Source organism: Schistocerca gregaria, chromosome 8, assembly GCF_023897955.1.
Source record: "Schistocerca gregaria isolate iqSchGreg1 chromosome 8, iqSchGreg1.2, whole genome shotgun sequence".
Classification (NCBI taxonomy): Eukaryota; Metazoa; Arthropoda; class Insecta; order Orthoptera; family Acrididae; genus Schistocerca; species Schistocerca gregaria.
In genome coordinates, this window is record NC_064927.1 from 83,573,142 (window position 1) to 83,595,436 (window position 22,295).

Here is a 22,295-nt window from a genome sequence, read left to right on the forward strand (position 1 = left end):
GTCGACTATTAAATTACCATGCTGTCACATTTCAAAATGAGCAGGAACAAAAACATTCAAATAATTCAACAGTCTGTTGTAAAAAGTAATTAAAAGGTACTTGCTGTTAATGCAGTGTCTTTGTTGATTGTTGATAGTGAACTGGAACTATAAAAATCGCACCTACCACAAAATATAGCAGGATACTAAAATGTATTATATGTTAAAGTAATAAGATAAGTTGTTGCCCTGCCTGGGGTTTTTCAGTAGTTTCCACTGACTGTAGGGTGAAGTGCGTAAAGTGCACTCCTGGAAATGGAAAAAAGAACACATTGACACCGATGTGTCAGACCCACCATACTTGCTCCGGACACTGCGAGAGAGCTGTACAAGCAATGATCACACGCACGGCACAGCGGACACACCAGGAACCGCGGTGTTGGCCGTCGAATGGCGCTAGCTGCGCAGCATTTGTACACCGCCGCCGTCAGTGTCACCCAGTTTGCCGTGGAATACGGAGCTCCATCGCAGTCTTTAACACTGGTAGCATGCTGCGACAGCGTGGACGTGAACCGTATGTGCAGTTGGCGGACTTTGAGCGAGGGCGTATAGTGGGCATGTGGGAGGCCGGGTGGACGTACCGCCGAATTGCTCAACACGTGGGGCGTGAGGTCTCCACAGCACATCGATGTTGTCGCCAGTGGTCGGCGGAAGGTGCACGTGCCCGTCGACCTGGGACCGACCCGCAGCGACGCACGGATGCACGCCAAGACCGTAGAATCCTATGCAGTGCCGTAGGGGACCGCACCGCCACTTCCCAGCAAATTAGGGACACTGTTGCTCCTGGGGTATCGGCGAGGACCATTCGCAACCGTCTCCATGAAGCTGGGCTACGATCCCGCACACCATTAGGCCGTCTTCCGCTCACGCAACAACATCGTGCAGCCCGCCTCCAGTGGTGTCGCGACAGGCGTGAATGGAGAGACCAATGGAGACGTGTCGTCTTCAGCGATGAGAGTCGCTTCTGCCTTGGTGCCAATGATGGTCGTATGCGTGTTTTGCGCCGTGCAGGTGAGCGCCACAATCAGGACTGCATACGACCGAGGCACACAGGGCCAACACCCGGCATCATGGTGTGGGGAGCGATCTCCTACACTGGACGTACACCTCTGGTGATCGTCGAGGGACTCTGAATAGTGCACGGTACATCCAAACCGTCATCGAACCCATCGTTCTACCATTCCTAGACCGGCAAGGGAACTTGCTGTTCCAACAGGACAATGCACGTCCGCATGTATCCCGTGCCACCCAACGTGCTCTAGAAGGTGTAAGTCAACTACCCTGGCCAGCAAGATCTCCGGATCTGTCCCCCATTGAGCATGTTTGGGACTGGATGAAGCGTCGTCTCACGCGGTCTGCACGTCCAGCACGAACGCTGGTCCAACTGAGGCGCCAGGTGGAAATAGCAAGGCAAGCCGTTCCACAGGACTACATCCAGCATCTCTACGATCGTCTCCATGGGAGAATAGCAGGCTGCATTGCTGCGAAAGGTGGATATACACTGTACTAGTGCCGACATTGTGCATGCTCTGTTGCCTGTGTCTATGTGCCTGTGGTTCTGTCAGTGTGATCATGTGATGTATCTGACCCGAGGAATGTGTCAATAAAGTTTCCCCTTCCTGGGAAAATGAATTCACGGTGTTCTTATTTCAATTTCCAGGAGTGTATACCAATCAAAGGAAGCTGCGTCCCTGCCTGATACTCTTCTGAATCCTAGCACTTCGTTCTTTGTCTTCCATTTTTTTCTTTCCCTCTTGGTTTTTTTACTTATTGTACATTCCCATTCTGTAGCTTACATAAATGAGAATTTGAGATCCTTAGAGAATTTTACATCATCGAACTCTTTTTCTAGTTTGACGGATTCTATGTCATGGCCGCCGAATAGATGCTCAGTATCAATTCAATACAAAACAAGATATCATTACCTACTATTAGTTTCATACTTCGCTCGCCTCCATAGATGAAGTGTCGGAGTGTCTGACGGCCTTGCAAACGGCAGACGTAGAATTCCCGGTACTGCCAAGTATTATTCCTTTGTGCAAATACTGGTATGGAGAACACTCAACTTCACCATACCAGTTGGCACTTGATTGAGAAGTATCAGTTGCAGCTGACGCTGTGGGATGCTCGTCTCACTCCCCTCCGTACCACATTCTGATGACACCATTCGCAAATAATGACACGGTGGCAGATCGGCATTAACGGTCCTTAAAAACCGAAAGTGGAATCCGTGAAGTTGATCACCTCAGGACAATGACCACTCGTATAATTTTGACCCTAGTAGTTTGGAAAATCTCTGCACGTGTATTTCTTCCGATCCAACGCAATCGATGATGATAACACAAGAAATCTGTAAAAGGGTGCTGCATTTATATTAATGTGTTCATCCATAAACCTCTTCATGTCATTGCTCCATCGATGGTCGTATTGAGATAAGTAGTCTTTGATGTATCTACTTACATTCAGTCACGGGGAACGTACAGTAAAAATGATGCCAACATCGAGGGAAGGGGGTTCTGAGGAACACAGTAGTGAATTCGAATTTGAAATTGTTCTCTTTTCATTGGCCATATAGTGGTTCTGTAACGTGGTTCTAGGACGTAATCGAACACCATTTCATAGATCACAAGGCACGTCCTCATAATCCTTGAGAAATAAGTGACGTGGTTGCAGACATATGGACACGTTCTGCGAACTGATATTAGCTGCTATGGTGTTCCTGAAACGGTGTGACATTTTGTATAACTGTTTCTTGCTACCTTGAATTTCAGAGAGACCGAAAGGCCACTGGTGCATGCTGCAACGGTTGGCTGATAGATGTACCTGTTTTTAACCACTCTAGATTACTACCTAGTTAATAACTGGAAAAGTGAACTGTTTTTATTTTCTTACTTTGGTGTTATAAGCCCTAAAAGATCGTCATCCATCGAGGAAACAATATTCATAATCTTTTCTGGGTCTGCTTTTGCCGGGTATAATTTTTCTTCAATCACTTGATGGTCTGAGTGACAGAAGGAGGTCGAGATATACAGGAATGCCTGAAAAACAACATTTTCAAAGATTCTATTAGTAAAACTATATTATAAATACATGTTTTAATTATAAATCAGTACATGTTCCTGAAATCAAGGTAATTTTGAATACAAGCAGTATCGTTATCTAAGTGGATATTCAGCTTAGTGGAATCCTAGATCTAAATTCATAACATATGCTTTACAAACTCCCTCATGCATCACTGACAGTTTACACAGTGAAGCAGTTATGGAAGTAATGCAAGCTTTCAGGTTCTCAGAAGAGAAAGCAAAACTGTATACTCAGTTCTCGAAATGGAAATTAAACTGAATATTCAGTTGTCAAATCCTACTTCGTTATATAGTCTAGAAGAATTTTAATTTTACTAGATGCAGTTGTCCATGCACCTTGAATCAGAATGTTTGTTTCAGGAAAGAAGTGTTGACAAGTATCGTATCATACTTAGTTCTGACTTACTCCTGTTAATTAGATAATCTGGACGTTTTGGGGTACAGGGTAAAGATCTCAGGCATGGATGACTTGGCTACATTTTCCAATATTTTATCGTCTTTCTGTTGGAGGATTGTTGCAAAGGCACCACTGGCTACAGAAGGTGAAGCTATTGAGCTGGAGCTGGAAGTAATTATAGGACGAATGGAGGGTGAAGTGCACTGCAGGAAAAGTGCCGTAGATAGCTTGCTGGAGAAGAAAGAGGACTCTTATGAGAAGCCACTTTTGTACAGGAGATAGAGAAGGGGTAACAGAGTGGTCTTGACACATACCTGCAGCGAGGATGAATATACTGGAGTGCCCACTACTCACTGTTGCATAACATGGGCCATCACTTACAAAATATGCAATTAATTAGGCGTTGTTGATTCGAACCACGCACCAGAACCCACCGCTAGATTCCACGCCGTTTGGTGGCTTTGCATACACGTGGCTCAGTAAGGGAAGCAAGTAAGAGGAGATAAGAAAGAAATCATTCTAAAAGCAATACAATCTCACAATAACGAAGGCCATTATCGTAAGTGACTATGACAAAGGACAGATTTTTATGGTCCGACACTTTCATTGAAACAGTTTTCGTTCAAAGTGAATGAAAAAATAGGAAACAGGATGCAGATGTTCATCAGAAAGAAGAGGCAATACATGTGAAACTTGGTAAAATAGAAATTCTACTCACCTCTCGTTCTGAAATTAGAGAAAACAATGACCTCATTCAAAATTTAAAGCTCACATGGAAATTACGACATCTCCACCAAATTACTAAATCGTTGTTGCCAACAGATAAGGAGGATGCTCGGCCACATATGTAATAGCTCACTGAAACAAAACATTTTTACTTGACAGTATATGCTACTGATGAAGCATTGCATGAAAAAGGGGATTGGTCTAATACAAACAGCTACCACCCAGTCTCACTTGTGATACCTATACCGAAAATTCCTGACAATGTTTTTTATTGAGTAGTAGCTTAATTTTTGTAAAAATAAATAACAAAACGCTAGTCCAGTGTTTACAAAGGCTTTCCAACAAAAATGCCATATATCCTTTCACTAATCAGATCATGAACGCTCTTAATAACCGAATATCACCAGTTGTTATTTCCTGTGATATGTTAATGGCTTTTGATTGTATAAATCATGGAATTCTTCTAGATAACCTTAAGTATTATGGTATGAGTGGGACAGTGCACAGATGAGTTAATTCATATTTTACTGGATGAGTAAAGAAGGTTGAAATAAACAGTTCACACAATGTGCAGAAATCGGAAGATTTCTCCAACTGCAGAGATATCAAGAATGGGGTCCCACAAGGTTCAATATTGGATCCCTTACTGTTCTCTCTCTCTCCCTCTCTCTCTCTCTCTCTCTCTCTAATGACTTGCCAGTGTATATTCATGAAGATGCTAAGCTACTTCTTTTCACTTTCGCTGATGATACAAGTATGCTAATCACACCCAACAAATATGAATTCGCTTAGGATGTTGTGCATAATGTCTTGCACAAAATTATTAACTAACTCTCAAAAGTTTTGATATGACAGAGCACGTACAGATAAGAACAGCAAATGGTACAAAACCATTAAAAAATGTAGAGTTTGAAAACAATCCTATATTAAAGCAGAATGTTCCTAATTTTGGGTGTGTACATTGATGAGAGATTAAATTAGGAGAAACACATTGATGATCTGCTGAAACCTTTGAATTCAGTTACTTATGTTATTAACGTTATTGTAATTTTTTCTGATAAACTTAGAGATAAATTAGCTTACTATACCTCGTTTCACACACCCCTTTCACGTGTCATCATATTTTGAGTTAATTCATCATTAAGGAAACAAATATTCACAGCACAAAAGTTTGTAATTAGAATAACAGCTGCATACGGTCAAGATCATCTGGGAGGCATTTACTTAAGGAACTATTGATACTCACAGTAGCTTATCAATGTACATATTCACTTATGCACCAGCGTTCGTGCTGGACGTGCAGACCACGTGAGACGACACTTCATCCAGTCCTAAACATGCTCAATGGGGGACAGATCCGGAGATCTTGCTGGCCAGGGTAGTTGACTTACACCTTCTAGAGCACGTTGGGTGGCACGGGATACATGCGGACGTGCATTGTCCTGTTGGAACAGCAAGTTCCCTTGCCGGTCTAGGAATGGTAGAACGATGGGTTCGATGACGGTTTGGATGTACCGTGCACTATTCAGTGTCCCCTCGACGATCACCAGAGATGTACGGCCAGTGTAGGAGATCGCTCCCCACACCATGATGCCGGGTGTTGGCCCTGTGTGCCTCGGTCGTATGCAGTCCTGATAGTGGCGCTCACCTGCACGGCGCCAAATACGCATACGACCATCATTGGCACCAAGGCAGAAGCGACTCTCATCGCTGAAGTCGACACGTCTCCATTCGTCCCTCCATTCACGCCTGTCGCGACGCCACTGGAGGCGGGCTGCACGATGTTGGGGCGTGAGCGGAAGACGGCCTAACGGTGTGCGGGATCGTAGCCCAGCTTCATGGAGACGGTTGCGAATGGTCCTCGCCGATACCCCAGGAGCAACAGTGTCCCTAATTTGCTGGGAAGTGGCGGTGCGGTCCCCTACAGCACTGCGTAGGATCCTACGGTCTTGGCGTGCATCCGTGCGTCACTGCCGTCCGGTCCCAGGACGACGGTCACGTGCACCTTCCGCCGACCACTGGCGACAACATCGATGTACTGTGGAGACCTCACGCCCCACGTGTTGAGCAATTCGGCGGTACGTCCACCCGACCTCCCGCATGCCCACTATACGCCCTCGCTCAAAGTCCGTCAACTGCACATACGGTTCACGTCCACACTGTCGCGGCATGCTACCAGTGTTAAAAACTGCGATGGAGCTCCGTATGCCACGGCAAACTGGCTGACACTGACGGCGGCGGTGCACAAATGCTGCGCAGCTAGCACCATTCGACGGCCAACACCGCGGTTCCTGGTGTGTCCGCTGTGCCGTGCGTGTGATCATTGCTTGTACAGCCCTCTCGCAGTGTCCGGAGCAAGTATGGTGGGTCTGACACACCGGTGTCAATGTGTTCTTTTTTCCATTTCCAGGAGTGTATGTTCTTTCAGTGACAGATCTATGTCTCTTGATGGCGACAGGAGCACCTCTCTATTCTGTAGACAGTTCATCAGTTCATAGAGACTTGCCTTGTCTGCATGATCATTCTCCTGTTGAAAAATGGCATTGCGATTCTCCAACAACACGTGATGACACAAGATGCCCATGATATATAGTTTGCTGTAACATTCCTCTCAATCGATACTGGCTATGACTTGAAGTCATGTATAATGGTTCCCCACACCACAGTGACAGGAGTAAGAGCGTTGTGCCCCTCTAAAACAATGGAGCAATTGGACCTCTCCACAGGTCGCCACGAACTCGCAAACAATTGGCATCAGAGTTAGTGCAGCACTTCACGTCATTGCTGAATACAATGTTGTTTCATTCACTAGCCGTCCATACTTCTCAGTCACAGGAACACTCCACATGTTGCAATCTGTGCTGAAGTGTTAGCTGCAGCCTACGCATGCGACAATAATTTTCTAGTGCAGCCGCCACTAGTCCTCAAGCAATGGTGTGGGATGGCACAGAACGTTGTAGGAAGTTCATTACCTATTCTCTGGTGACCGGTACAGATGTGAAGGGGCTATGATGTGCTTGGTGTACTACATTGTGATTCTCCTTTGTGGTGGTTAGATGCTGTCCACTAGAACCATGATTACGACTGATCTCATGTTTCCAGGCAGTCCAACATCAGCCCACTTTTTTTTTGTGGCCCGCCACGAATTCCTTTCCTGTGCTAACCTCTTCATCTCAGAGTAGCACTTGCAACCTACGTCCTCAATTATTTGCTTGGCGTATTCCAATCTCTGTCTTCATCTACAGTTTTTGGCCTCTGCAGCTCCCTCTCGTAAAATGGAAGTCATTCCCTCATGTCTTAGCAGATGTCCTATCATCCTGTCCCTTCCCCTTATCAGTGTTTTCCACATATTCCTTTCCTCTCCGATTCTGCATAGAACCTCCTCATTCCTTACCTTATCAGTCCACCTAATTTTCAACATTCGTCTATAGCACCACATCTCAAATGCTTCGAATCTCTTCTGTTCCCGTATTCCCACAGTCCATGTTTCACTACCATACAATGCTGTACTCCAGACGTACATACTCAGAAATTTCTTCCTCGACTTAAGACCGGTATTTGATATTAGTAGACTTCTCTTGACCATAAATGCCTTTTTTGCCATAGGGAGTCTGCTTTTGATGTCCTCCTTGCTCCGTCCGTCATTGGTTATTTTACTGCCTAGGTAGCAGAATTCCTTAACTTCATTGACTTCGTGACCATCAATCCTGATGTTAAGTTTCTCGCTGTTCTCATTTCTACTACTTCTCATTACCTTCGTCTTTCTCCGATTTACTCTCAAACCATACTGTGTGCTCATTAGACTGTTCATTCCGTTCAGCATATCATTTAATTCTTCTTCACTTTCACTCAGGATAGCAATGTCATCAGCGAATCGTATCATTGATATCCTTTCACCTTGTATTTTAATTCCACTCCTGAACCTTTCTTTTATTTCCATCATTGCTTCCTCGATGTACAGATTGAAGAGTAGGGGCGAAAGGCTACAGCCTTGTCTTACTCCCTTCTTAATACGAGCACTTCGTTCTTGATCGTCCACTCTTATTATTCCCTTTTGGCTGTTGTACATATTGTATATGACCCATCTCTCCCTATAGCTTACCCCTACTTTTTTCGGAATCTCCAACAGCTTCCACCATTTTATATTGTCGAACGCTTTTTCCAGGTCGACGAATCCTATGAACGTGTCTTGATTTTTGTTTAGCCTTGATTCCATTATTAGCTGTAACGTCAGAATAGCCTCTCTCGTGCCTTTACTTTCCCTAAAGCCAAACTGATCGTCACCTACCGCATTATCAATTTTCTTTTCCATTCTTCTGTATATTATTCTTGTAAGCAGCTTCGATGCATGAGCTGTTAAGCTGATTGTGCGATAATTCTCGCACTTGTCAGGTCTTGTCGTTTTCGGAATTGTGTGGATGATGCTTTTCCGAAAGTCAGATGGTATGTCGCCAGACTCATGTACTGGACACATCAACGTGAATAGTCGTTTTGTTGCCACTTCCCCTAATGATTTTATAAATTCTGATGGAATGTTATATATCCCTTCTGCCTTATTTGACTGTAAGTCCTCCAAAACTCTTTTAAATTCCGATTCTAACACTGGATCCCCTATCTCTTCTAAATCGACTCCTGTTTCTTCTTCTATCATATCAGACAAATCTCCACCCTCATAGAGGCTTTCAATGTATTCTTTCCACCTATCTGCTCTCTCCTCTGCATTTAACAGTGGAATCCCCGTTGCACTCTTAATGTTACCACCGTTGCTTTTAATGTCACCAAAGGTTATTTTGACTTTCCTGTATCCTGAGTCTGTCCTTCCGACAATCATATCTTTTTCGATGTCTTCACATTTTTCCTGCAACCATTTTGTCTTAGCTTCCCTGCACTTCCTATTTATTTCATTCCTCAGCGACTTGTATTTCTGTATTCCTGATTTTCCCAGAACATGTTTGTACTTTCTCCTTTCATCAATCAAATGAAGTATTTCTTCTGTTACCCATGGTTTCTTCGCAGCTACCTTCTTTGTACCTATGTTTTCCTTCCCAACTTCTGTGATGGCCCTTTTTAGAGATGCCCATTCCTCTTCAACTGTGCTGCCTACTGCACTATTCCTTAATGATGTATCTATAGCGTTAGAGAACTTCAAACGTATCTCGTCATTCCTTAGAATTTCCGTATCCCACTTCTTAGCGTATTGATACTTCCTGACTAATGTCTTGAGCTTCAGCCTACTCTTCATCACTACTATATTGTGATCTGAGTCTATATCTGCTCCTTGGTATGCCTTACAATCCAGTATCTGATTTCGGAATCTCTGTCTGACTATGATGTAATCTAATTGAAATCTTCCCGTATCTCCCTGCCTTTTCCAAGTATACCTCCTCCTCTTGTGATTCTTGAACAGGGTATTCGCTATTACTAGCTGAAACTTGTTAGAGAACTCAATTGTCTTTCTCCTCCTTCATTCCTTGTCCCAAGCCCATATTCTCCTGTAACCTTTTCTTGTACTCCTTCCCCTACAACTGCATTCTAGTCGCCCATGACTATTAGATTTTCGTCCCCCTTGACATACTGTATTACCCTTTCAATATCCTCATACACTTTCTCTATCTGTTCATCTTCAGCTTGCGACGTCGGCATGTATACCTGAACTATCGTTGTCGGTGTTGGTCTGCTGTCGATTCTGATTAGAACAACCCGGTCACTGAACTGTTCGCAGCAACACACCCTCTGCCCTACCTTCCTATTCATAAAGAATCCTACACCTGTTATACCATTTTCTTCTGCTGTTGATATTACTCGATACTCATCTGACCAGAAATCCTTGTCTTCCTTCCACTTCACTTCACTGACCCCTACTATATCTTGATTGAGCCTCTGCATTTCCCTTTTCAGGTTTTTTAGTTTCCCTACCACGTTCAAGCTTCTGACATTCCACGCCCCGACTCGTCGAACATTATCCCTTCGTTGATTATTCAGTCTTTTTCTCATGGTAACCTCCCCCTTGGCAGTCCCCTCCCAGAGATCCGAATGGGGGACTATTCCGGAATCTTTTGCCAATGGAGAGATCATCATGACACTTCTTCAACTACAGGCCACATGTCCTGTGGATACACGTTATGTGTCTTTAATGCAGTGGTTTCCATTGCCTTCTACATCTTCATGTCGTTGATCATTGCTGATTCTTCCGCCTTTAGAGGCAATTTCTCACCCCTAGGACAAGAGAGTGCCCTGAACCTCTATCCGCTCCTCCACCGTCTCTGTTTGCAGAATGAGGCTGACTTCTTATGCCGGAAGTCTTTGGCCGCCAATGCTGATTATTTATCAAAATTTAGGCAGTGGTGGGGATCTAACCTGGGACCGAAGACGTTTTGATTATGAATCAAAGATGCTACCCCTAGACCACGGGTTGTGGTCACATCAGCCCACTATCGCATCCAAATGCTCACAAATCTGGATCCTACATTATTCAACTTGTCAACCAAGTGAAGACCGACAATGAGGCCCCTTTCCAAGCCTGCCATGTGCTGATTGTACTACTTCATACTAGTACACAGCATCTTCTTGTCTTTCACAGTGTTCACCAGATATATATGACGCTGCTCGTGCCCTGGTAACAACAATTAACATAAACATATCTAATGCACACTGGTGAGCATTCTGCTGGTCACAGAGAATTGTAACTCTAATCATTTACACATCCTCTGGTTATGTGTACATGTATGAAGCTATGTTGATATACCACCATGTCTTCAGGATGCTTGAATTTTTTTTTACAGTGATTCCCTTTTGGATTTCGTACTCTAAGATCATGTTAAGTCGTTTTGCACATTCGTCAGACCTGCAGGTTCGGCAGCTGCTCGGCCAGCTGCAGCATGCGCTTGGTGCCCACCACGTTGGTGTTGACAGCCTTGCGTAGGCTGTCGTCGAAGCGGACGCTGGCGGCGCAGTGGAAGACGACGCTGACGTCACGCTGCAGGGCCGCCATGTCTTGCTCTTCCAGCTGGAAGTCTGGGGAGCTGACATCGCCGGCGATCACGAACAGGTGGCGCGCGAAGTCAGGCCGCTCTCCTCGAACCTTTGAGAACATCTGCACAAATAAACGGTGGATTGCTGATGACCTTGCGAATTCCTTGTGTATTCTGGCACGCTGATGAAGTAAAGACATCTCATTGAGACGATGTAAAACAAGATCGAAAGTCCGTAATCCGACTTGGTTCAATGAGTTAATATGAAAAGTTATTTTAAAGACTTTTGATTGAGAAGGGACGAGAAGCTTTGCAAACCACACTGAACCCTTGAAGCCTGACTGTGCTAGTGGCATAATGATCATACCATTCAAATTTAATTGCCACCCTCCACTTGCTGTGTGGCAAGTGAAGTGTGTAGATTACTTTACTGAAAAGCGAAACTACCATCTTCAGCACTTCCAGTGTCGATTTACTCAACCACACTGGTACCTTTGCTCTCTCATTCACATGTTATAGTATCTAAGGTTAGCAATGGACATTTATTAATATAAACAGAAACCACATGCCGAGCTACTTGTCAAGAGCACTAAAACACCTACTCCATCCATCGATGTACAGATCCGAGACCCCTTGCGGTCGTGACAGGGACACCCTCTCCACTAGCATACTACACAAATACTTCGACACAATTTACCAAATGAGACGTTCATTTTATGAACAACCCAGCGCCGTGACTATTGCTCTCTGAAACTGTATAGCGTAGATAAGTGTTATATTCCAGCAGAGAGTCTCTGATTTCGTTCGAAATCGGTTTTATTTATTTATTTATTGTTTCGAGCGACCAGATTAAGGAGAAGTCTCCATGGTCATGGAACGAGTCAATACATGAAATTATAACACGATATTAGAAACAGATAAAATAAAATATAAAAAAAACATATTCAGATGACAAGTCGTAAGTAAAAATAAAGAAAATCAACAATGTAACACTGGAATTTGCTTAATTTTTTAGCTCTTCCAGGAGCTCCTTGACAGAATAGAAGGAGTGCGCCATGAGGAAACTCTTCAGTTTAGACTTTAAAGAGTTCGGGCTACTGCTAAGATTTTTGAGTTCTTGTGGTAGCTTATTGAAAATGGATGCAGCAGAATACTGCACTCCTTTCCGCACAAGAGTCAAGGAAGTGCATTCCACATGCAGATTGGATTTCTGCCTAGTAGTAACGGAGTGAAAGCTGCTAACTCTTGGGAATAGGCTAATATTGCTAAAAACAAACGACATTAAACAAAATATATACTGTGAGGGCAATGTCAGAATTCCCAGACTACTGAATAGGGGTCGACAAGAGGTTCTCGAACTTACACCACATATAGCTCGAACAGCAAGTTTTTTAGCCAAAAATGCCCTTTTGGAATAAGATGAATTTCCCCAAAAAAAAATACCATATGACATAAGCTTATGAAAATATGCGAAGTAGACTACTTTTGGTGTTGAAGTGTCACTTATTTCAGATACTGTTCTAATGGTAAATAAAGCAGCATTTAGTTTCTTTAACAAGATCCTGGACATGGGCTTTCCACAACAGCTTACTATCTATTCGAACGCTTAGGAACTTGAACTGTACCGTCTGGCTTATAATAATCCCTTTCTGTCTGATCGTAATATCGGTTCCTGTTGAATTGTGAGCTAGAAACTGTAGAAACTGAGTCTTACTGTGATTTAGCATCAAATTATTTTCCACAAGCCACGAACTTATTTCATGAACTACATTATTTGATACTGTTTCAATATTACACACAAGATCCTTCACTACCAAGCTGGTGTCATCAGCAAACAGAAATATTTTTGAATCACCTGCAATACTAGAAGGCATATCATTTATATAAATAAGAAACAGCAGTGGCCCCAGCACCGACCCTTGGGGAATGCCCCATTTAACAGTGCCCCATTGGGACAACATCACTACCATTCTCAATATTGCAGAGAATTACCTTCTGCTTTCTGTTCATAAGAAAGAGGCGAACCAATTGTAAGCTACCAACTTCTGCGGTAATATTTTGCGGTCAACACAGTCAAAAGCCTTCGTTAAATCAAAGAAAACACCTAGCGTTCACAACCTTTTATTTAATCCGTCCAAAACTTCACAGAGAAAAGAGAATATAGCATTTTCAGTTGTTAAACCATTTCTAAAACCAAACTGAACATCTGACAGCAAATTATGTGAATTTAAATGCTCCAGTAACCTTGTATATACAACCTTCTCGATAACTTTAGCAAACACCGATGGCGTAGAAATAGGTCCAAAATTGACAACATTATGAATGTCTCCCTTTTTATAAAGTGGCTTCACTACCGAGTGCTTAAATCGGTCAGGAAACCAACCACTCCTAAAGGAAAAGTTACAGATATGGCTAAGTACTGGGCTAACATACATAGAACAATACTCTAGTATTCTGCTAGATACCCCGTCATATCCATGAGAGTTCTTGGTCTTTAGTGATTTAATTATTAATCTCCCTCTTGTCAGTATCATGGAGGAGCATTTCAGGTAACAGTATCGGAACACTTTTTTCTAAGAGCGCTATATGATTCCCTGTTGGGGCTAGGTTTCTATTTAGTTCACCTGCTATATTCAGAAAGTTATTATTAAATACTGTACATATACGCGACTTATCAGTAACACTGACATTCCCACTACGCACTGATTCTATATCCTCGACCTGTCTCTGCAGACCAGCCACTTCCTTCACGACTGACCACATGGTTTTAATTTTATCCTGAGACTTAGCTATTCTATCTGCATACCACATACTTTTTGCTTTCGTAATAACATTTTTAAGCACCTTACAATACTGTTTGTAATGGGCTGCTGCATTTAGATTTTGACTGTTTCTAACGTTTTGATATAATTGCCACTTTGATCTACAAGATATTATTAGCCCTCTAGTCGGCCACCCAGACTGCCTGTTTGCGCTAGTATCCTCTTTTGAATGTCTTAACGGAAAGCAAGTTTCAAAGAGCATGAGAAAAGTCTTGAGAAAAGCATTATATTTATTGTCTACTGTATCAGCGCTATAAACATCTTGCCACTCTTGTTCCTTTATGAGGTTTACAAAGGTCTCTACAGTAACTGGATCAGCTTTCCTAAACAGCTGACGACTATATTTAACCCGTGATGCAGCACAAAAATCTTTTAGAGTTAAAATTTGTGCTTCATGATCTGAAAGGCCATTCACCTTTTTGCTAACAGAATGACCCTCTAGTAATGAGGAATGAGCAAAAATATTGTCTATGGTTGTTCTACTGTTCCCTTGCACTCTCGTGGGAAAGAATGCGGTTTGCATAAAATTATATGAATTAAGGAGTCTACCAGCATCCTCTTCCTTGCACAATCACTTGTTGTTGTTGTTGTTGTGGTCTTCAGTCCTGAGACTGGTTTGATGCAGTTCTCAATGCGACTCTATCCTGTGCAAGCTTCTTCATCTCCCAGAACGCGCTGCAACCCACATCCCTCTGAATCTGCTTGGTGTAGTCATCTCTTGGTCTCCCCCTACGATTTTTACCCTCTACACAATCACTTATACAATTAATATTGAAGTCACCACATAGAACTAACTTTTTGTATTTCCTATAAAGTGAACCAAGAGCCAAGAGCCTCCTCTAGCTTTAGCAAAAATGTTGTGAAACCAGGGTCTGGGGATCTATAAATAACATCAGTTAGAAGTTAAGCTCCGCTAAATTTAACCACACCTGCACAACATTAAAACGCCTTTTCAGTGCAGTACTTTGAAACATCAATTGACTCAAATGGGATGCCGTTTTTCACACACATGGCTACTCCCCCACACCGCAAATAGCTCCTCGAAAAGCTGCCAGCCAACCTGTATCCTGGTAAAGGAAGCCTCTGAATTATCACCTTATTTAATAAGTGTTCAGATATACCAATAATTTCAGAGTCAACGTCTATAAGCAGTTCCCTCACTTACATGATCTGTTTTCCTACATGGATGCAATTGTCACTAGGTCCCAGCTGCAACTCGCCAGTGTAATGGCTTCCACATGCAACATTAAATTAATTTTCAGTATTTAATGTAATTATTGACCAAATTTAAAACTTTGAATGCTGTCGTAATCTAGTCATTGAAAGGTATAAACTTCCATTAAAAGCTTAACACAGTAACTTAACTATTAAATACAGAAACTGTGTAGACCACTAGAGGCATTCTAACTCGTGGTGTACAAGTTACTCATACTCTAGTAACCATGTATTTGATAATTTTACTCTTAACACCACATACAAAATAAGTTTATCGCTTACGAAATTTCCACTGTTTGTGGAATGCAACGTTGTGGGGAAGCAGCCTACTCACACCATATAGTATTCCTGTGCTTTCCATTGTGTGCCAGCCTAATCCGCTGCAACTAGCTATGATGTTACGAATGTTGCACAATACCTTAAAAGTAAAGTAAATAACCTGAAAAATTAATAGTATGTCGGGAGTGATGCTAAAGTAATAATGTGTTAAGTTTAAGATTAGTAACTTAACCGTTTTCGATATTTGGACATTTTACGTAAAAATCATCGGCGCAACAAGAAGGAGCTAGAAACTTCAAAATTTGTATTCGGATTCCTATTTCACTGTAATGTAATGGAAACAGAATGCTGGATTTCACAAAGTAATATTTTGGTTGAAATTGATGATTTTCTGTTTTTGTGTCCTAAGAGTTCGGAAGCAAGATAGAGTAAGTGAGTGATTAGATAAAACTAGGATATTTAGATTTAAATTGAATGGAGGTACGCTATAAAGACGAAGATGTGAGAAGTTTCCATAAGGTATCTATAAAACTATAGCTGTAGCGTCTCTCCAAAGGGCAAGTTCAGAGCTCATCATTCTATCGCCAAAAGTATTTAACCTAGACGCATCAGAATTTTATTATAGATACTTACCTCTGTGCTGACAGCACTATTAAATTGGGAGCTTCATTGGCCTCCAGTGAATGAAGCAATTTATTATTTAGTAACTTGAAGTGGTTCTTTACTAGCCCGAGAGGCTTGCCAGGTAGGCAAATTTTGTTGGCTACGCCTTCAGCGGTCCCCTCCACGGCTGTATAAATAAGAGGGCTGCGAGCTAGAGTCAGGCCCCAATTCTCTTCTAGATTCGTATGAGGGCGCACTCCGTGCCGGAAGCCGCGTCGCGTTTGTGCAGTTGCAAGGAACAGCCTTGGATGCCGTATTACGTAACTCGGTATGCACGTAACAATGAGTTCACATTGTGGTAAAGTGTTAATTACGGAACGACCTCAGTGAGTTATTGTCAGTTTGCGTATATGTTGTATTTTTCATGTGTCGCCACAGGACAGACCTTCTATCATTACTATGGTGGCGTTTGATGAGCATTAACATCAAATTTAGGCGAGCATTCACTTTGAACATTTACATCAATAACGATTATAGACACTGCTAGCTAGGGCACAGCCACCTATGGTAAACTAACATACGCAAACAAGCGACAAACGTCGGCAAGCCCCTGCATATCAGCAACACTGACTGGTAACTACCAGCTGTTATTAGAGCCGACCAAGAGGCCGCAGCAGGGACATCGACGAACTCGCCCACAGACGCACAAACAATCCGCCAATATTCCGTCACTCTGTGCTACCCGTATATGACCTATCGGACACCATATCGATAGTAAACCTAACTGTTGCAGGTTGCTGACGCTGAACCATCGCCAGCCGCCGAGCATCACAACCGCACAACGTCAAGGTATCGACATGCATGATATACACCTCTTAACAAAGCCTATCCTTGCACGTCCTATCGCAGGCAGCAAGACAACCGCTACTGCTCTTACCACCCGACTATCGCAGAGGTTTTTTTCCCTTGGCTCCCGCGTTGGTACTTTTTTCCTCTGCCCTTCAAACCACTACCCTTCGTTCGATTTCGACCAACTATATCTCGAGATGAGCGCGTATTAATGGTTAACCCTAACCAGACGTACGCAAACATCGCAGTACCCACATCCTGCGACACCTCACTTTACTAACCCTTATGCAGAGATAGCAGTAGACCTATTGTGTTGGCCATCGTGCCGGTGTGGGTGTGGAGGGGATCCACCTCTTGTGTAAAAAAACAAAAACAAAAAATTGAACAGTTTCATTATCTACAGTCAATAGGATCCACGAAATAGACTCTGAACAGCTCTGAAAGTACAATAGCTGATAGTAGCATTGCTTAGTTAAATATTTAGTTAAATATTTATTTGAAAATTTACGCTTTATCATTTCAGAATATAGTGAAAAATGTTAAAGTAAAGTGCATTTTCTATGAATCACAGACATTATTCTAAATCCTCAGAGTAATGAACTTCAATGATTAATAACTTTATTTCTCCATCAGAGTGGGCACAGTGAACTTTAATTACAGGCATCACGTTTTTGCTAATCACTTCCTGGTTGCCAACATTGTAGCAGGAGAGCCTCTGTTGAGAACTGCAAAAATACAATAGGAAATAAATTAGCAGCCGCCGCCACACAATGTCAGTGTCAGGTACCCCATTTTATTTATTATTCTTTACTACCAACTGTATTCACAACACAACATGCAAACGGTATCCACACATACACCTAAACACTCCTACAGGATTATATCATTCTGCCAAATGCAGTTCAAGAGATACGATGCAGTGGACGCTGACGAACCAGCACGTTTTTACTGGATTGTAAATGCTGCTCTATTGTTGCGTGGTGCTCTACAGACAATTTCAGTTCATAAACGGTAAGCGTTTAGGTTTACCCAACAGTATCTTAAGTAAACAGCATGGATTAAACATAAGAAACAGTCAATGAGCCCAAAAGAATGAAAAATGACGATTAAAACGCACAAATAAAAGTACTACGTCCTGCGGCCATCCACTTCGGCTGTTTAAATATGGGAAACTTTTTTTTCGAAATTGTTCAGTTCTACTTGAAACTATGTTTAGTTAACAGAATGTGTCACATCCAAGTAAACGGCCAACGTGCAACAGTTTGTAAACTGATGAAACCTACATAATTATGGTATTGAGTCTTCTACCCTAAACATTTTAGGTGTTGAATTTTGATTATTTAACACATTAAGGCACTTATAATCACACATGTAAAGTTGTTTTACATGTGGGAGTTTTATTGTTTAAGGAACTTGGGGAGAAGAGCTAACTAGTTTTCTGTAAGTCTGTACTACTAACTTTCTCTACAGTTAGATTCAGCCCATTCCAGTATTGAAAAATTGTTCCACACTTCCGCTTGGCCCACCACCGACTTTAATTCTAATGTGGTATGATAATTTTTCCCAAAGTTCATCTCATTTCAAACCATCGTTTAAATAACCTGCAGCATATCGAAACTTACTTAACAATTCCTCACGACAATATCTTACAGTCTCCACACTCCTATCACAACCTTGAATACTTATATGTTCTATTAAATTTGACAGCATTCACCAGATAAAATAACCTAGAACATTTTTGTACGAATTTTTCAGATGCAATGGCTTTGAGCAACTTATATAATCCCTAAATGTGACTCACGATGCTGTAAAAAGTATGTGCTCATTGCATCACTCAAAAGTTAACCAAATAGACAGTGAAAGTTATCTTGCAGTGATAAACTTCCAAACGAATAAATATTCATGTGATGAAGCGTCTGCCGATTAATGGGAAACAAGTATTTGAAATCTCTTGAAAACGTAAGTTTCTCAGCATCATACAGTTCAGATTACAACTGCTACACACGTTTACACATACATGTTGTTTGAAGTTTAACCGTCACTTCATTCCAAACTTCGTGCAAAACTAACATAATTGTGATGTTGTCGTCATTTAGGTCCAGCTGTGCCGGTCTGCAAGGTATTTCATCAATAAAACAGCCAACACTCATCATCAGTGGCAGCGAGGGAAAGTAAGGCAATGATTATCACTAGTCGCCAGCCATTTTGCATCTGGGATGTGATACATAAACTGGTATGTAATTTGGGTTGTAGAATCCGAATATAACTTTCAAAATGTTCTAGCACGTACCAGTTTTGAGTTTCTAAGGGTTTTTTTAATTTTTAGTATTCAGTATTTCACTTTTTCTCTTCTTCTGCTTTGATATTTGTTAGTTTTTCATTTGCAGAGGAGAGATAGAAGATCTACAAATCGTCAGTAAATGATTGCTGTGGTAATCCATCGGTGTGAAAGAGATCCTCAGTGAGTGTTTCCTGTGAAAGACATTAAAAAATTTCTGTGTTTAAAACTTACGCCAAGAAAAATGACAACTAATAAAATTCATTTCTGTCTAAAGCACCTCGACAAATTTTGTTATTTGTGTGGGAAATTCACTCCAAAAGCCCAATGGAAAACAATCACTGATTTGGTTCAGAAGGCATATGAACTGCATTTTCATGGTCCTGTTGGTTATCGAGATAAAAATTTTGCACTTCATATTGTCTGCATAACATGTACTACAACCTTAACGGAGTGGTTGCAAGGAAAACGCCGAGCCATGCCGCTCGCTGTTCCCATGGTGTGGTGTGAGCCTAATGACCATTAATGACCATTATTTCGGGACATTCAAGCAAAACTATACATAAAATAACGTATCCAAATGTATCTTTAGTGCATTTGCCTGTGCCCCATGATGAGGGGTTGCCTGTTCCTGTCTGTAACTTGAAAGCCACGGAACCAGACACCATGTCAAATGAATCAGAAAGTACTGAACATATAGATGAGTACTGCCCTCATTATCATGACAGTTCGCCTCAGCTCTTTAATCAAAAGGAACTGAACGATTTGGTTCGCGATCTTAAACTTTGGAAACAGCAAGATATACTCTTGAGGTCGAGAGTGCAACATCCGAACCTTATAGCACCAGGGACAAAAATTTCCAGTTTCAGATCAAGAGGTGCTTCCTTCGCTGAATATTTCGATATGCATAATTCAGTGTGTGTCTGTAGAGATGCCAGTGGTCTGATGGTGCAGCTAGGAGCACAGCATAATCCACCGGATTGGCGACTATTTACTGACTCCAGTAAAGCCAACGTGAAAGCAGCACTACTGCATAAAGGCAATGAATTATCATTGGTACCTTTGGCTTACACAGTAGACATGAAACAAACTTATGAAACCATGGCTTTGTTTCTAGAGACAATCAAATATAAGGGCAGCTTTGGTATGATTTAAAAGTTGTTGCACTCCTTACTGGTTTACAGGCGGGATTCACCAAATACCGTTGCTTTTTGTGCCCTTGGGACAGCCGTGACACCAAGAACCACTATATAGTCACGAAATGGCCTACACGGAAGTTATATGTTCCTGGAAACATAAATGTGAACATTAACCCATTGATTGAGCCCGATAAATTCATTTTGCCTCCCCTTCAATCAAGTTGGGCCTTATCAAGAACTTTGTAAAATCTCTGGATAAAGAACGTGAGGCCTTCAATCACTTAAAAGAAAAGATTCCCAACGTAAGTGAGGCAAATATGAAAGAGTGTATATTTGTTGGACACAAATAAGAAAAGTGCTGAAAGATGCAACCTTTGATACCAAACTCACATATATCCAATTAGCTGCTTGGTCTCCTTTTAAAGCAATTGTGAAGGGGTTTTTGGGTGACAGAAAAGACAAAAACTATGTTGCCATTGTGAATGATATGTTGAACAACTATAAGAACATGGGTGTAGAATGTTTAAAATTCACTTGCTACATTCTCACCTTGTTCTCCTCCAGCACAATTTGGGAGCTATAAGCGATGAAAAATCAAATGGCTTTGAGCACTATGTGACTTAACATCTAAAGTTATCAGTGCCCTAAAAGTTAATCTACTTAAACCTAACTAACCTATGGACATCACACACATTCATGTCCGGGGCAGGATTCGAACCTGCGACCGTAGCGGGCGCTCGGCTCCAGACTGAAGCGCCTAGAACTGCTCGGCCACACCGGACGGCCCATAAGCGATTAGTGAGGTGAACGCTTTCACCAAGACATTCTTACCATGGCACACCGTTAGCAAGGTCATTGGAACCCTTCAATGATGAGCGACTACTGCTGGGGTCTTGTTAGGGAGAGTGATGAAACGACAATCAAAAGAATAGCTATGTCGTCGCATCCTTCAAACACCAAAGACGATTAAAGGTGAAAATATATTCTGAACTAATTTGGATCTTTTATTGGTATCATGTCCTTACATACATACAAAATAGTACTGATTTCAAAGGTTCTGAATGTGTATATTTGTATGTATTGTATGTATTGTGTCAATTTTCGCTGTTCTCATTTTTTATTCTGCTTTGTATCTAGCAAATGTGACGTAATGAAAAAAAACTGATTTTACCAGTGTATTCAGCAAGCCAAAATTAGGTAAAACTACCTTTTTCCAAACCAGATACAGAAAAAAGTTTAAATTTGTTGACTAGTGTTACCGACACTTCCATCGCTGCTCAGCTATGAAGGGTGGCTCAGATCGGTGTTCTCATATAAAGACTGCTTTTGGAATGCTGTTAACTGTCGCTATGATTCTACCGTTGTGTTGCTGTTGTGTTGTTTTTGGGGGAAGAGACAGACCAGCCAGGTCATCGGTAGGGAAGAACATGGAAGTCGGCCATGCCTATCCAAACGAACCATCCCAGCATTAGCCTGGAACGATTTAGGGAAATCACGGAAAACCTAAAACAGGATGGCCAGACGCGTGATTGAACCATCGTCTTCTCGAATGCAAGTCCAGTGTGCTAACCACCGCGCCATCCCTCTCGGGCGTACCGTCGCTCTTGTCATTTATAATCACTCAGATACATTCCTTACCTTTAATACCACTTTGCACCGGTTATGCCCACAACGAATGCGGTTAACGCAAATTCCGCCACTCTCAGCTCACAGCACAAGCCAGTTTCGTCATAATACGGTGAAGATACAGGATAGCAATCTCAAATGTAGCGCCAGCATCTGTTCATCTAGGCTGCACAACCCACAGCAAGCAGGCCATCCAGCTGTCTGGCAATCGCAGATGCAGCATGGCGTAAGCGCCAGGCCACTGAAGTGGTGGCCTGTATCACCCCAT

General features: G+C 42.1%; 1 protein-coding gene across 1 annotated transcript in view; it reads right to left on the minus strand.

Annotated features, from left to right (window-relative positions):
- Positions 1 to 22,295, minus strand: part of LOC126285031 (fatty acyl-CoA reductase 1-like) — a 133,294-nt gene that overhangs the window by 61,062 nt on the left and 49,937 nt on the right. The window contains exons 3-4 of the mRNA XM_049984355.1: positions 11,090 to 11,338; positions 2,932 to 3,077 (exon numbers count right to left, since the gene is read on the minus strand). Coding sequence (XP_049840312.1) covers positions 2,932 to 3,077; positions 11,090 to 11,338 — 395 coding nt within the window. The remainder of the gene's footprint in view (positions 1 to 2,931; positions 3,078 to 11,089; positions 11,339 to 22,295) is intronic.